The sequence below is a fragment of the Pygocentrus nattereri genome, chromosome 12 (assembly GCF_015220715.1).
Source record: "Pygocentrus nattereri isolate fPygNat1 chromosome 12, fPygNat1.pri, whole genome shotgun sequence".
Classification (NCBI taxonomy): Eukaryota; Metazoa; Chordata; class Actinopteri; order Characiformes; family Serrasalmidae; genus Pygocentrus; species Pygocentrus nattereri.
Window position 1 is genome coordinate 28,297,305 of NC_051222.1, and position 14,958 is coordinate 28,312,262.

The window sequence follows — 14,958 nt, forward strand, 5'->3', positions numbered from 1 at the left end:
GCGATAGAGGCGACTTTTCCAAAACCCTACTCATTCTGGCCTTAGAGAAATGGGGCTTAGACCCAGAGTTCCCAATATGGGCATAACGAGGACTACAGAATGACACATGACTACAGTGGTCTATGGGGGAAATATGAAGTGGCCAGGCCACAGACGGTTTATGAGGAGCCCGATCACTCCATATCCCCCTCATTATATCAAAACAGGACTACTAAACAGCAGAGGGTGCCCGCGAGTGATTCCTTAATGAATGGGCATGAATGGAGCACAACGGCTAAAAAGAAAAAGTTAAAATAATTTCTAATCACTCGCCCAGAATGTTTCTTTCATTTTTGAAAGTAGAAAGATATATTTCACTAAAAAAACTCACCTAGTTATATATTTCCCTTTTTCTACAGCAAACGGGTTTTGGGCAGCAGAAGGGCGGGCATTACTGCTAGAGTGCGATGATTGATTGGTGAGCGGAGCAGCTCATTGGCTGTTCACGCTCACTGACATCATGGACGTTCATGTAAACTCCTATAGCTCGAGTTAAAAGCTCTTAAAAATATAACAGCGGTGTTAAAATGTTTGATGATATTCACTGTTCAGGAAATGAATGTACTCTTTTACATTAAACATGTTTATATCCATCCATTCATTTTGGACTCACTCAGGAGCGCCCTCTAGTGTTTGACAAAACCAGAAGACATTGCAGAGTGGCAGTTCTCCTGATAAACCGGCTCTGCTATTAACGCTCACAATAGTTAGCTAACGTTAGACCTGGGTCAACAATTTAGCTCAGAGTCAGCGCATTAGCTTCAGAGTAGCTAATCTACCTAGCTAACGTTAGCTAGCTATCTTAGCTACTCTGAACAATTAAAATGAATAATTGGTCACAATGAATTAGCAACAAATGTTAACATAGCTAACAAAACCTTGAACCGACAGCCATTTTATTAACCTAGCTAGCCTGTCCTTTTTAAGTGTTATGCCACAATGGCATTGCTAGCTACAGTTTTAACTACATTTTCCATACTGGAACCATTTCATTTTAGTTAATCTCACTAAACTAAATATACACATCACAAATCATGTTAAAGTATGTAAATGTGCTTTTAAAGTAAAATACGTGTGTTAAAGCAGTCATCCATTTGTCCTCTCTTCAAACCTAACCTAGCTTGTCCATTTCAAAATAATGAACTCTGTGGGAAATTTTGTTAAGTTAGGGGTTTTAGCCCTTAAATGTCAAGCGTCCACTGTTTTCTGTGACTTCAGGACTGGGCCACTCATGACACGCTAGACTTGAGCCAAAAGCCCTGAGGTGTAAATCAACAGGGCACACATCTGAGGCAGCTTAACGGCGCTGTGGTCCTCTTCCTTCATCTGCATTGTTGGTCCACAACATTCATGTTAGAATAGGCCCTTAAACATGAGTATGAGTCAAAACCTTACACAGCTGGCTCAATTCTGGCCCACCTGCCTAAGTCAGCCAACGCTGGTGTATGTGAACCAGAATCGGCCCAGGACTGTTCTGGGATGTGGAGAAAGCCATTTGCTCTGGTTTGCAGAGGGGCCCTGGAGGCATGGTATGATATCAACCTACCAGGATGACATAAAATACCATCAGAGTCTACTGGACACCACCAGGAGCCAACAGAAACATGTAATGGCTTCTATGATTTATTTCAGCAGGGATATATCTTATTGTATTTCAGTCTACATTGTTATTATATAACTAAAAAGTATTATTGTTGTTATTTTTGTTGTTGTTGAATTAAAAAGACGGTCACGTTGATTAAACGTGGCGAAATGCGTTCTGGAAGCTTCTCCTGCAGGTCTGTGCGCATTGTGGTACAGTCCACCAGCAAAGGCAGCTTGAGTCATCAGCTTCGCGCCAGAGTGAGTTTTGTCTCGTAACTGTACAGTGAGGCGACATTTCGGATCTAATACTCCTTAAAAGCCACGCTTTCCCATTTCATCACAGCTTGAGCCAAAATGTCGTCTTTGCCGTGAATGCAGCTTAGCGACCGTTTTCCAGTCGTTCAAACGGTTCAAATGGTACAGTCCGAATGAACTGTGGTGTAGCAAGATGGCAGCTTCATTGGAAGACGAGTTTGAAGATGCGCCCGATATAGAGCCTCTGGAGCCCACGCTGAAGAACATCATCGAGCAGAAATCTCTGAAATGGATTTTTGTAGGAGGCAAAGGTGGAGTGGGAAAAACAACCTGCAGGTAATACGGCAGTAATTAAACATTTCTTAATAAAGCCGACCGGCTACAGTTAGCTGGCTAACGTTAGCGTTAGCGTCAGCGTTAACTGGGGCAGAGTCCCAAATGCGTCCGCCCTCCCTGCGTAGTGCGCATCGCTGGCCTCAAAATAGCAGCTTCTTGGTCGAAGTAGGGCATTATGTGTCTGCCAAAGAGCCGTTTGGGTTTTAGACACTTTAGTACAATTCCCTACTCGAAGTATACTGCACTTTCGTGTGTCCGGAGGCCAACGTTTCTTTACTACTGTATTGCCCTACGCAGGGAGGTGGGAGCTATTTGGGACTCAGCCTAGCTGTGCTGTCAGTGCTGAAGCTAACGCTGTTTAGCCAGCAGTACATTGAGTGTTAGCTGTTAGCTGATGTTATTATATATTTTTTGGCCCCGTTATCATACGTTTCTGATTTATACTGCAGTCTGGAATTGATTCCGACGTGTCAGAGAGTCTCTTTCACGGGCAAAGCTGTGAACGTGGAGTATTTTGTGTTTACGCGCGTTACAGTAATGCTAGCTGAAGAAGACAGTAAATGAGCAAATCGATATTATTTGACTGGGCGGTTGCAGATTTTGAAAGGATATGTTGCTAGATACCGTAACGGCTTGTTCTGTAAATAGCTGCGAGGTAACTGACCTGTTCCCTTACAGAACTTTCTCCGCTTATTGTCACAAGGTTTACTGGCAGCTAACTTCGTTAGTAATACCTTGGCGTTTTAAGCAGGAGCAGACAAAACCTTTGCACATGCAAGAAGCTGTCTAGCTTACAGGGTGCCAGGACGGGCTTAGCTGGTGCTTAAACGTCTTTGAGAGATTTAACTGCGTGCTTGTGATTGAAGCATTTAGAATGGCAGGTTTGTTGTGGTTGCAACAGGTGATCATGTTGTAAGTACACTAGCTGTGTGCGTCATGGATAGGTTTCAAACATGAATTAAACCTAGCCTTGGAGTGAACTGCAATATCGGTGGTGTTTCACCATTAAAAACCACATTTAGTTCGGGTTTAGGCAAACAGCTTGTATAATCTCAATAGTAAAAGCATTGCCAGTAGAATGGGACGCTCTGGAGCTGCGGAGCTCCATCCAGTATCTTTGGGATGAGCTAGAGTGATCCAGAACTGACCGCCCAACATCAGTGACCTGACCTCACTAATGCGCTTGTGACTGAATGCAATCAAATCCTTACACCAATCTTCCAATATCTATTGTAAAACCTTCCCAGAAGTGTAGAGGCTGTTACTGTGAGTTCTCTGTGAGCAGACCTGGTTTAAGCAGTGTGCCCTGGTAAGCCTCTCTCTATCTCTATCTCTCTGTCCTGTTTGTGTTGCAGCTGTAGTTTGGCTGTTCAACTGGCCGCAGTGAGAGAGAGTGTCCTCATCATCTCCACAGACCCGGCACACAACATCTCTGACGCGTTCGACCAGAAGTTCTCCAAAGTGCCCACCAAAGTGAAGGGTTATGACAACCTCTTTGCCATGGTCAGTGCTCTCGGTATGCTCGTCAGTTGATATTGTAGGTTTATGAATTTGTTTTGTACCTCCTGAATGTAGTTTTAATATTAGTTTTAGTAGTTTTTAATAAAAAGCTACAATAGGCAGTGTATCTTCCTTTATGAGTATCATTAGTACTAGTAATAATCCAAAATATTTACACACAGTTATTTCCACATACAACACTTTGAATGAGCAGGGACCTAGAAACGTGAAGCTTCTAACTGCATCAACATTTCAAAAACATATTTGATATCACTGGTGAAGTACGAGGAACATTGCATGAATAGTTTGTAGTGTTTTGTTCAAATAACACACAACAGTTTTTCGTGGTGTTCTGTCTGCTGCGCAAATCTCCTCGATGACATGCTGCTTTGCCCTCTTGCAGCTTTTTGAGCTAGTGAAATGTCTCCTCATCTTTTATAATGTCTCTTGTGCTTGTCAGACAAATTAAAGGGCCAAGTTTTCCTCAGAAGACTCTGACATACAATGTAAATATTGTTTCAAAATATACTGTTCACTTCCAGGTCCATGCACTCCATATATGAAGACTAAGGTGTAAAAACACTGTTTTGAATTCAGTGTTTTTGTGATGTCATGAAAACCAATGCATTTGCATGCACTTTTTAAAACCATTTATCTTAGCGTTTTTTAAGTGTTTTTTAAAAGCAGTATCCCATTAGAATAAAGGCAAACAAACATAAATACTGAAAAAGCAGCAACGTTTTTTTTTCTTACTTTGAAAAATGTAGTTAAAACATTGTGTGATGTGGGTAGAACAGCAAAGTTTGGGTCAAGATATCTGGTCAAAGTCCCCAGCTATCACATAGATTTGTTAAATTCCATCTCCAGCACTGATTTAACATAACAAAGTACTTATTAGTCAGGCTAGGTGTTGGATGTTAACTATAGTTAATGCTGGCCTTGCTCTGTATTGAATTAACACACTAATATATGCTGCTGTCTGAGCAAAACGTCATATCTCAGTTGTCCAAATAAAAAAGCTTTTTATAAAATTTTCTTAGACTGATTTTTGATGGAGGCACAATATAATGCAATCAGAACATAGGGCATTTACATGTATCAGTCTTTAAGATATTTTACGTAAAACGTGTTTTTTAATTCTAAGATTCATGTAAAAATGAATAGTTTCTTTACCGTGGTGGTTATAGGAACTAGGGGACCGTATGCTTGCAACACAAATATACTGATGTTATTTACTGTACAAAAAAGTGAACTGTCATGTGTCTTCTGAGATTTTTATGTAATGTTGATAATCCTAAAATGTTGGTAAATGTGAAATGGTATGTTTTATCTGTTTACACTTTTTCCCTTACAATATCCTGTATGTATCTCTACTCTTAAAAAGAGTGGATCACAGATATAAAACCCACCCTCTGTATCCTCTCCCTGTCTTTGTAGGAGATTGACCCGAGTCTGGGGGTGGCAGAGTTGCCGGATGAGTTCTTCGAAGAGGATAACATGCTGAGCATGGGCAAGAAGATGATGCAGGAGGCCATGAGCGCCTTCCCTGGTATTGATGAGGCCATGAGCTACGCTGAGGTCATGAGGTCAGATGTCAAAGCAGCTAGTGAATTTGTCACACCGTAGCTTCTGCCTAGATAGAATCTGTTCTATTTTATAAGATGGCTAGTTCTTGTTCTAAAGTCTGATTGGCTGAGCTTCATTTGAAGTCATTATATAACTGCATGCAGTTATGTAAAGCAAAAACAGAATGCGTGCTGCTGTTTAGCTTGGTCCCGTTCATAATCAGTATTTCAGCATTCTCCTTCTGATTCACTCTTCATGTGTTTTACTGTATTTCTGTGATGCAGGTTAGTGAAAGGAATGAATTTCTCAGTCGTGGTGTTTGACACAGCTCCCACGGGCCACACACTGCGTCTGCTCAACTTCCCCACCATAGTGGAGCGTGGCCTGGGCCGTCTCATGCAGATCAAAAACCAGATTAGCCCCTTCATATCTCAGGTATGAAGTGATGCATGCCACGAAATGTAGTTTCTGGAATGCACTATGCAGATACAGTACACACGAAACATTGACTACAAGGCAAGAAGTATTTTAATAAATTGAATATTATTGAGTTTTAGAAATTTGTTTTGATTGTGGGTTTTTTGTTTTTTGGGAAATGATCCAGTGAATTATGAAAAGTGAAAGATTCAGTGATGACTCTCATAACAAGATTATTAAAAAACTGTAATCACTGTTTATAGTAAAATATAGACAGTAAAAACAAATCAGATGTTTTTGTTGATTATTAAGTTCTGAAATAGACTATTTTATTTTGGTAAAAGAAAGGAGCTCATGCCTCTTTTTAACATATAAATTTAACTGTTTATAATCAGGGATGTTATATTTATGCATGTAATTGGTAGGGATGTGTACTCAAGCACTTTGTTTAAATTAATCAAGATGCCGGCATTCGTATATTGAAATCATTTTCAGCTATTTGATGCTTTTTATCATGGGAAGACTTTGCTACTCTGAAACACAAGCACCTTTGTCATGGACACAGTAAGGAAATAACTGATAGCGCAGCTTTTATCACTACAAAAGAAAGGTTGACGTTAGATGTAGAAACAGTTTTTATGCTGCTATGGTGGCGCATTGTCCACTGAAGAGGAAAACAGCTGTAGAAGACAATGATTTTGCTGCAGCATACTGTGTTAGCTGTAGTTTTAGCTAATTAACACAACCAAGGCACATATAATACAAATAATAAATAACCAATAATTACTGATTGACCTGTTGTCTACTTCGTTACATTCTTGGAAATTTAGTCTAATAAGGTGATTTTGATTCATCTCTGTAGATGTGTAATATGTTGGGACTGGGGGATATGAATGCAGACCAGCTTGCCTCAAAACTGGAGGAGACTCTTCCTGTTATCCGCTCAGTCAGTGAGCAGTTTAAGGATCCGGTGAGTTACTGATTTTAATCAATCTGACCGCCTTGATTCTCACTAAGAAAAGCTCTGTAAAAACACTACTTACTAGGGTACAAATAATTTGACAGTTGTCACCCATATGGATTTTAAGGAGTTAGAAATTCAAATAACCTAGAGTGGTCCATAATATGTTATTTTATATGAACTATTAAAAAACAACTATAATTTTAGTTAAAGTCAGCTTGAAATTTAAACGAACTTTTTATTTATTTATTTTTTTAAACCTTGTCTGTTCATTTACATAACATTCCATCAAATACCAATAATATTATAACACATTTTCCCCTCCCCTTTCTTGTTCTCCTCATGAGCCTCCAAGATCTTGGTTTGGTTTGGAACACGTTTCCTCTTCTGATTACATACCACAGGATAAATTCATGTTATGCTTATAATTATTTTTTCTCCCAAAAGTCTTGTTTCACTTGGAAATACCCCACATTTAAAGGATAAAAACATCTCTGCTCCCCACCGATGCTACATTTTAAAGCTATATTGAACTCCTAAATTGAGCGAATTTAAACTGCATATTCTACATTTACATTACATTTACGGCACTTGGCTGACGCTCTTATCCAGAGCGACTTACAACTTGATTATTTTACACAGGGAGGCCAAGGTGGTGTTAGGAGTCTTGCCCAAGGACTCTTATTGGTATAGTGTAGGGTGCCTGCCCAGGTGGGGGATTGAACCCCAGCCTACAACGTAGAAGGCAGAAGTGTTAACCACTATACTAACCAACCACATATTCTACTTAACAAAAGCATTTTACACGTATACTGGTTTTACACACACACACATGCACCTTGCAGTATACGTTTGGTTTTGCAAAATAGCGCCACATCTCTGAACGTGCTTTTCTTTTTTAACATTTAAAGAAGTGATTGGTGAGATTTCCATCAGTGCTGTTTAATTCAGTAATTCAATATTAGTCAGTGATTTAACATGTGAAGACCACCATCAGCTGGAAGTCCAGGCTGAGCCTTTACTAGCGGTGTCCTTTTCTCACTGTGCTGAACAGGAGCAGACGACGTTCATCTGCGTGTGTATTGCAGAGTTCCTGTCTCTATATGAGACGGAGCGGCTGATTCAGGAGCTGGCAAAGTGCCGTATTGACACACACAACATCATCGTCAACCAGCTTGTGTTCCCAGACACTGAGAAGCCATGCAAGATGTGCGAGGCCAGACACAAGATCCAGTCCAAGTACCTGGACCAGGTGAGGGTCTGTTTAGTCTAATGGAGGAAACACAGAAAGACTACTGAAGCCATCTAAAAGTGGCTGTTTACTAAAGAAGAAGATTGTTTTTTTTTTTGTTTGTTTGTTTTTTTTTTTTTTGTTTTTTTGTTTGGATATCCTTGAGAATTTCAGTCCCAACAGTTTTCACTGCTTTTGAATGAGCTACAGTACAGGGCAGGGAATTAGAACAGAGGTCATATACATATCAGTATAAACAGCCTGTTTAATTGTAATAGAGGTTTGTAAATGGTCATGTAACAAATTGCACCTGTTTTTTGTTAATAAAACCACACTATCAATTACTTGACGGACACACAGATCATGTGTTTAACAACATTGTTGATCTGTTTCAGATGGAGGATCTGTATGAAGATTTCCATATAGTTAAACTGCCTCTGCTGCCTCATGAGGTACGAGGAGCAGACAAAGTCAACACATTCTCCAAACTTCTTCTGGAGCCCTACAATCCACCCAACAAGTGACTTATATTCTCCTAAACCTAAACCCACTGTCTCTCGCTCACACTCACTCGCCCTCACCGTTCTGACGCTGCTCCATCAGCTCTCTCAGAAACCACAGCAACATAAAAACATCTTCATCTTCACCAACTATTATTATTATTATTATTATTATTATTATTATCATTATTATAGTCAAATTGGGAATGACAACAGTCTGATACAGTAACACTAAAGTCTCTCTTTTCTTTTTGTTTTTTTCTGTTTCTCTTTCTTTTTCTGTCGTCCCCCCCCCCCTCTCTCTCCTTTTTTATCTTTTACCTTCTCTTCCACACTTATTCTGTCTTTTATTTTCTCCTCATTTTTCTTTCTGTTTCTGAACTTTTCTTTTTCTTTCTCTTTTCTCTTTACATCCTCCTCTCTTGCTTTCTCTCTTTTCTTTCTCTTTATCCTTCTCATATCTATATTCCACACAGCAACAATAATGTTCACTTTACTCCTTCTTCAGTAATCAAACAGTAAAGTGGATCAGCGTGGTTCATATTGTACATTCATTCAGATGTTGTTGATGGTTGTTTAATTGTGATGGTGATTTTTTTGAGTGTGTATATAAAAAAAAAAAGTATAAAAACTGCTTCAAAGTTGGTGGAAACATCCCTCTCCTGCTTCTGATGAGTGAGTGTGCATGAAGGAATGTATTCAATGTATTGAAACTGAAAGGGCCCAGCTGTCTGAACGCTAATGTAAATCTAAACTGCGAATCAGCCGCAGTCTTATTCCACAGTTGTACAGTTCCAGCCTCAGAGTTAACGCCTCTTATTTTAGTTAGAAGAGCTGCAATACAGTCTTTCAAGTTCACCAGTTCATGTTTTTCATTCTCTTCCTAATCCTACCACACCTAAGCCAGATAAGCAGTTTTTCTAGTCCACAGGTTCCCAACCCTGGTCCTGGAGGACCCCCTGTCAAGGAGGGTTTAGTGTTTTCACCAGTCCCAACACACCCATTTCAAGTGAGGAAGGGCTTGTTAATGATCTGATTAGTTGACTCAGGTGTGGTGGTACTCCAGGACCCGGTTTGGCAACCACGGCGCCAACAATTCGCCACCATAAGATGTGTTTGGAGCAGAATAATACAAAATGTGGACTGGATCGGGCCCTTGTGGATTGGATAGGAAGTCCCGAGATAGCGCAATGATTTTTCGTTTACTCATCTGATTTTTGAATCCGTTATTATGGCAGTAGTTCAGCAAAAGATCAAATTCGCACAGTTGTTTCCTCTTTGCTTGATGTTGATTGTTCAGGGTTAAGCTTCTATTGCCTCTTAGCCTCATAGCACCAGTACAAAGCTGAAAAAGCAAACATGTCTTGGCTGATCAGCTACATTTTGGGGATAGGGACTGTGTAACTAGTTTTTTAGTGAACTGCCGCATTATAGCAGTGAGGTGAACAGAGCTTAATGGTTTGACATAGTGGATTGACAAGGCATGTAGGGAGCTGAAGTCAGGACTGTCTATAAGATCAAAGTGTCTGCTGCCTAGATGAATATTTACTTTATGGTTATTAGTAATTTCAACACTAGCCCAATAATGTGACCCAAATTTGCCCCTCAGATGGACAATAGCTGTGCAGTTTTAACAGCCATATTCAGCTCATTGTCAAACGTCTTTTCATTTAATTATAAAAATGTAAACAAGAATATTCCAACAATAGTCATGCTGTTTTCCTTCAGAACAGCCTTCAGAACCAAGGTTGAGAACACTGGACTAGACTGAATGATGCATTTATCGAGTACCTGGGTCTGCACCATACATCCGATTGCAATACAGCTCTGTCCTACACTTGCTTTGTCTAGCCCATCTCTGGAGAGCTCTTGTTTAATTTCATTACATTTGTCACATTTTACTCTGCAGTGAAAGATTTCTCATTGTAATTCTTGTGTACAAACAATGTAATTATTGCAGTCAGTTGAAGTGCATTGTATTTATACAGATTAATATTGGGAGTATTTGTTTTGTTTGCTTTGATTTCAGGATGGAGTCGCCATAATGAAGCACATAGTAAATGAAACTTTGCTTTTATTGTCAGTTCCTTCTCTCTCTCTCTCTCTCTCTCTCTCTCTCTCTCTCTCTCTCTCTCTCTCTCTCTCTCTCTCTCTCTCTCTCTCTCTCTCTCTCACTCTCTCTCTCACTCTCTCACTCTCTCACTCACACACACCTACACTACTCGTTGATGCAGTTTGAGGTACATAGATTAGCAAATTCATTGAATACGATATATTATTGTTCCCTCATAAATTATTATAAAGTATTGTTTTTAAAACCGAGTTGGACTAAAATCCCTTTGCTCTGAGTGGCCCTGTACTTTAATTCTGTTTGTTTCTTAAAACAAATGATTGAGGTTCCATTCTGTCGCTACCAACACAGTCATTACGTTTTGGGCTTAACTCAAAAATGATTGGGCCAGTGCATGACTAGCAAACTTAGCTTTGAACAGATGTACACGCATCATGTTTTTCATTAAAACACAAATGTATTTACTTAAATTTCAGAAAATCTCAGACTTTGGGACACATTTACTTCAAAACAATGGAATCTAACTGCTCACCATGTGGCCAAATATAATGAAGGGCTGTGGCTAAAATAAGGATCCACCCATGATTCCTTGTGTTTGGAAAGGGACATGAAATCAAGAAGGATCAAAACATAATACTTGTAAATATCTAAGGTCTGAATTTTTTAAAATTTTTAATTTACTGTGCACCGCAGTTTCAGCTTATTTGATCCATTTCCATATGTTCAGCTGCAGTTTAGCTCCACCCATTCATATTTAAGTTCTAAGCAGTTTGTCAAGTCTGAGTGCATCATTTGAATGAGGCTCAGTGCAGAACAGCCAATCAGAGCAGAGCTCATTTATGTTATAGAAGTGTTAAAGGCACAGTAACCATCGCAGCCTGTTTAAGTCATAGCTATCTTGTGTACTGCACAAGATACGGTGATAAGAACTTGGCAGATTGTGAATTTAGTCATGCTGCATGTCAGATTATACAGTAATGATGTTCTAGTGATAAATTTATAGAGAACTTTTCTTCTGTCCACTGCTAATTCACTGCAGGTCACTGTATGTATGCAAACAAAAAACAAGGTAATATTCTTAAACTTTTGAGCAAAAAAGTTGCCTTCATATATTCTTTCTCTCCCACTTACATGCACACATTATTTTATGGTGTTGCTTATTGGCTGATTGTATCCATGTGACGTAGCAGGGGTCACACTGCCAGGTTTTGGACCAAAATTGCCAAAACATTTTAAAACAATCTGGCTCTGTCCAAAATGGTGTACTTCCACACTGTATGGCAAATAGTGTGTCTGAATATGTAGTGTTCATCAAACAGTACACAAAAATAGATGACCTACTGCATTGGGAGAAATTTTGAAGTGCGCGACCACAGCACAGTGCCCTATCCCATGATTACACTGGAACTGAAAAGCCGTTCGAAGTGGAGAGTTGTCATTTCACAATTAATTTTGAGTAAACAAATGCAATAGAAAAAAAAAACAAGCAGCATGTTTTAAGAGGTCCTTCAAGTAAAAATGAATATAAATATGACCCTTTGATGGTCATTATGTATCATTTTTATATACCACTAAACTTGACACTTTAACGTAGAAGCAGTAGCACTGTAATTACAGTAAACCTACAATTGCCAATATGTGCTGAAAACATGTTTACCGTTTTCCAAAAATGATTTGAATCATACTGGCAGTCAGTGCCACTCCATTACTTAAAAGATAAGAGCAAAGCACTGTCAAATAGATAAATATTAATAGTACACTGTAACGTAATAATTGTTTTTTTTCTTTTAATATTAAATTTTTTTTATTTTTTTTATTTTTCCATGTCAGATTAGATTGAATTTGAATCTTTTATATGTATTTTTATCTGTTATTATACTTTTATATGTTACTGTTATTGTATTGTATTAGACTTGTTTTTACAGTGTGTGTGTGCACAGTGCAGGCTTTGTAGTACTAAAGGCTGAGTTTAGAGGAGGTTGGCAGTAAAAGCAGAGACCTGACAGCTTTGGCTAATTTGTAAAGATGTGAAGTGACCGTGGCCACCTTTCATCCTCCACCATAACCTGCACAAACAAGAGCTCCAGCCGGGTACAGTGGACCGCTTCAGAGAGTAATGAGGATTAAAGTGGACACATCAGAACACGCCATATAGACACAGGCTGGAGCCTCACCCATACTGCAGCAGAAGTAATACTACTCCAGTAGTATTAAAATAGTTAAAAAAGTAGTAAAAGTAAAAAGTAGTAAAATTTGTGCATAATTACATTGTTAATGTAAAAAAAAAAAAGAAAGGAAAATATACTGGAGACCTACAGATGGTCAGAATTGTTCACAGTGGTGGTAATGGGAACCGGACGTCCCAAAAGTTAATCATCTCTAAAATCCACCTTGCAGAAAGTTATTACAGAAAATGGTGTACGCTGCCTGATGCCTGAGCCACCATATTAAGAGGTTTTGGCCTAAAACTAAATTTCTAACCGCATTCAGGGCAGAGAGGTACATTTGGGACAAAATACTCCTCAGAGATCATTTCCTTTTCTTTTCAAATATACCCCATTTTACCATCGTCAACATATAACAACTCTGAAGACACATGTAGGTTCAGTGGCAGTTTTGGATAGTAACTAAAATGGCTAGATTTGTGTTGCAGAGATTGTGCCTGCTGGTTCCTATCACCACTACTGTAACAAAATCCATAAATAGCTCTACAATGCACCAAAAACAACTCGTGACGCACACAGTCTGGTTAAAAAGTGGTCTATATGCATTGTTATAGATGATAATAGCCTGGGTTTTCACCAAACTTGTATGACTATAGCTGCTGGAACTCCTTTTTTTGGTGGAAGAAAACTTCAATATTAAAATCATAATTGAAAACAGTGGTGAGAGTTTCATTGTTTTCTTTATATTAATATAATAGGGGGTGATAAGCAGTTCCCTTAAACATAAACCTTTTATGTACATTCATATGCAACATTTTGGTGCCTCTTACAATGACATTTGTTAATTTTCTAAGTGAAACATGAACCTGTCCTCTAGGGGACATTCTGCACAATTTAATGAACAATCACAGTTTAACTGAATGTAACACACAGTGCCCTCCACAAATATTGGCACCCCCGCAAATAGGAGCAAAACTAGCTGTAAAAACATTGTGTTTCCTTTTGATCGTTCATTCAAAATTTGAACAAAAATCAATCCTTTTTTTGAAGCACAATGATTGACAAAACCCTAAATCTTACCAGGAAATCGATTAACACTGTGCAGCTTCCCTTTGAATACATAATGATATAATAATTAGTGAGACCATTCCTGCATACAGAACCTCTCCAGATCCTTCAGATTCTGATGTCCACACTGTGGGCTTTTTTCAGCTCATCCCACAGGGATTCTATGGGGTTTAGGCCAGGGGTCTGGTGTGACTACCTTGATTCTGTAGCCTGTGATCCATTTTTGTTTTGATTTTGAGGTGCACTTTGGATCATTGTCCTGCTGGAGATCCAAACTATGGGCCAGTTTCAGCTTTGTGCCTGAGGCAGCCAGGTTTTGATCAAATTTCTGCTGGTTCTGGATGGAATCTGTAACACCATGTGTCTAAGTACATTGACCAGGGCCTTTAGAAGAAAAACAGCCCACAGCATCCCAGCTCCACCACCATACTTCACAGTGGGGATGAGGTACTTTTCTGCATGGCTATCTTTGTGTCCACACCAAACTCACCTCTTATGTTTGTTGCCAAATACTATTTTGGTTTCATCTGACTAAAGAACTCTGTCCCACTGAAAGTTCTAGTAATGTCTGGCAAACTGTAGGAGCTTGGTTTTGTTGACAACAGAGGCTTCCTTCTAGCAACCCCCCCAAACAACTTGTGGTTATGTAGGTGGTAGTTGATTGTAGAGTGGGAGACGTTCTGACCCCAAGACCTAAGTAATGTCTACAATTCCCCATCTGTGATCCGTGGAGATTCTTTGTCCACTCAAACCTCCTCACTGTGCGTGGGGTGAATACAGATCTACGTCCTCTTCCTGGCAGATTCTTAACATCTCAAGTTATTTTGACCTTCTTAATTACTGCCCTGATGGGCATTTTCAACTGCTTAGCTATTTTCTTGTGGCCATTTCCGGATTTGGCAGCTCAACAACCTTATGTCACACATTATTGCTGTTTTCTCTGGTCTTTCTCATTATTGTGGATGACTGAGTGGCTGTGGCCTGTGTTTCATCTCATATTTACAGTAATCCCTAGTGAATCAGAAAGTCATGGCTGACCATTTGAGTGTTTCTAATCACTCAAGTCAACTTAAAAGCATGAAATATAAATGGGATCTAGGTTAGGGAACCAGCCTTGTGACCACATGACAAGATTGACTTTTTCTTTCAATCATTATTTCCTAGAGGTTAGATTGTTGCTAACATTTTGAATGAAAGATCAAAAAGAATAAGTAATTAAGATGATTTTTTTACACCTCATTTTTCTCATGCATATGTATTTAACA

The 14,958-nt window shown here is 39.1% G+C and overlaps 1 protein-coding gene across 1 annotated transcript; it reads left to right on the top strand.

Moving 5' to 3' along the window:
* The first annotated feature begins 2,001 nt into the window (after window positions 1-2,001).
* get3 (guided entry of tail-anchored proteins factor 3, ATPase) lies at window positions 2,002-10,472 on the top strand. The gene is made up of 7 exons (XM_017720586.2): window positions 2,002-2,214; window positions 3,570-3,717; window positions 5,152-5,300; window positions 5,565-5,715; window positions 6,560-6,667; window positions 7,713-7,910; window positions 8,285-10,472. Exons 1-7 carry the CDS (start codon window positions 2,072-2,074, stop codon window positions 8,411-8,413), a joined length of 1,026 nt encoding a protein of 341 aa, XP_017576075.1. The 5' UTR covers window positions 2,002-2,071; the 3' UTR covers window positions 8,414-10,472.
* Window positions 10,473-14,958: the final 4,486 nt, after the last annotated feature.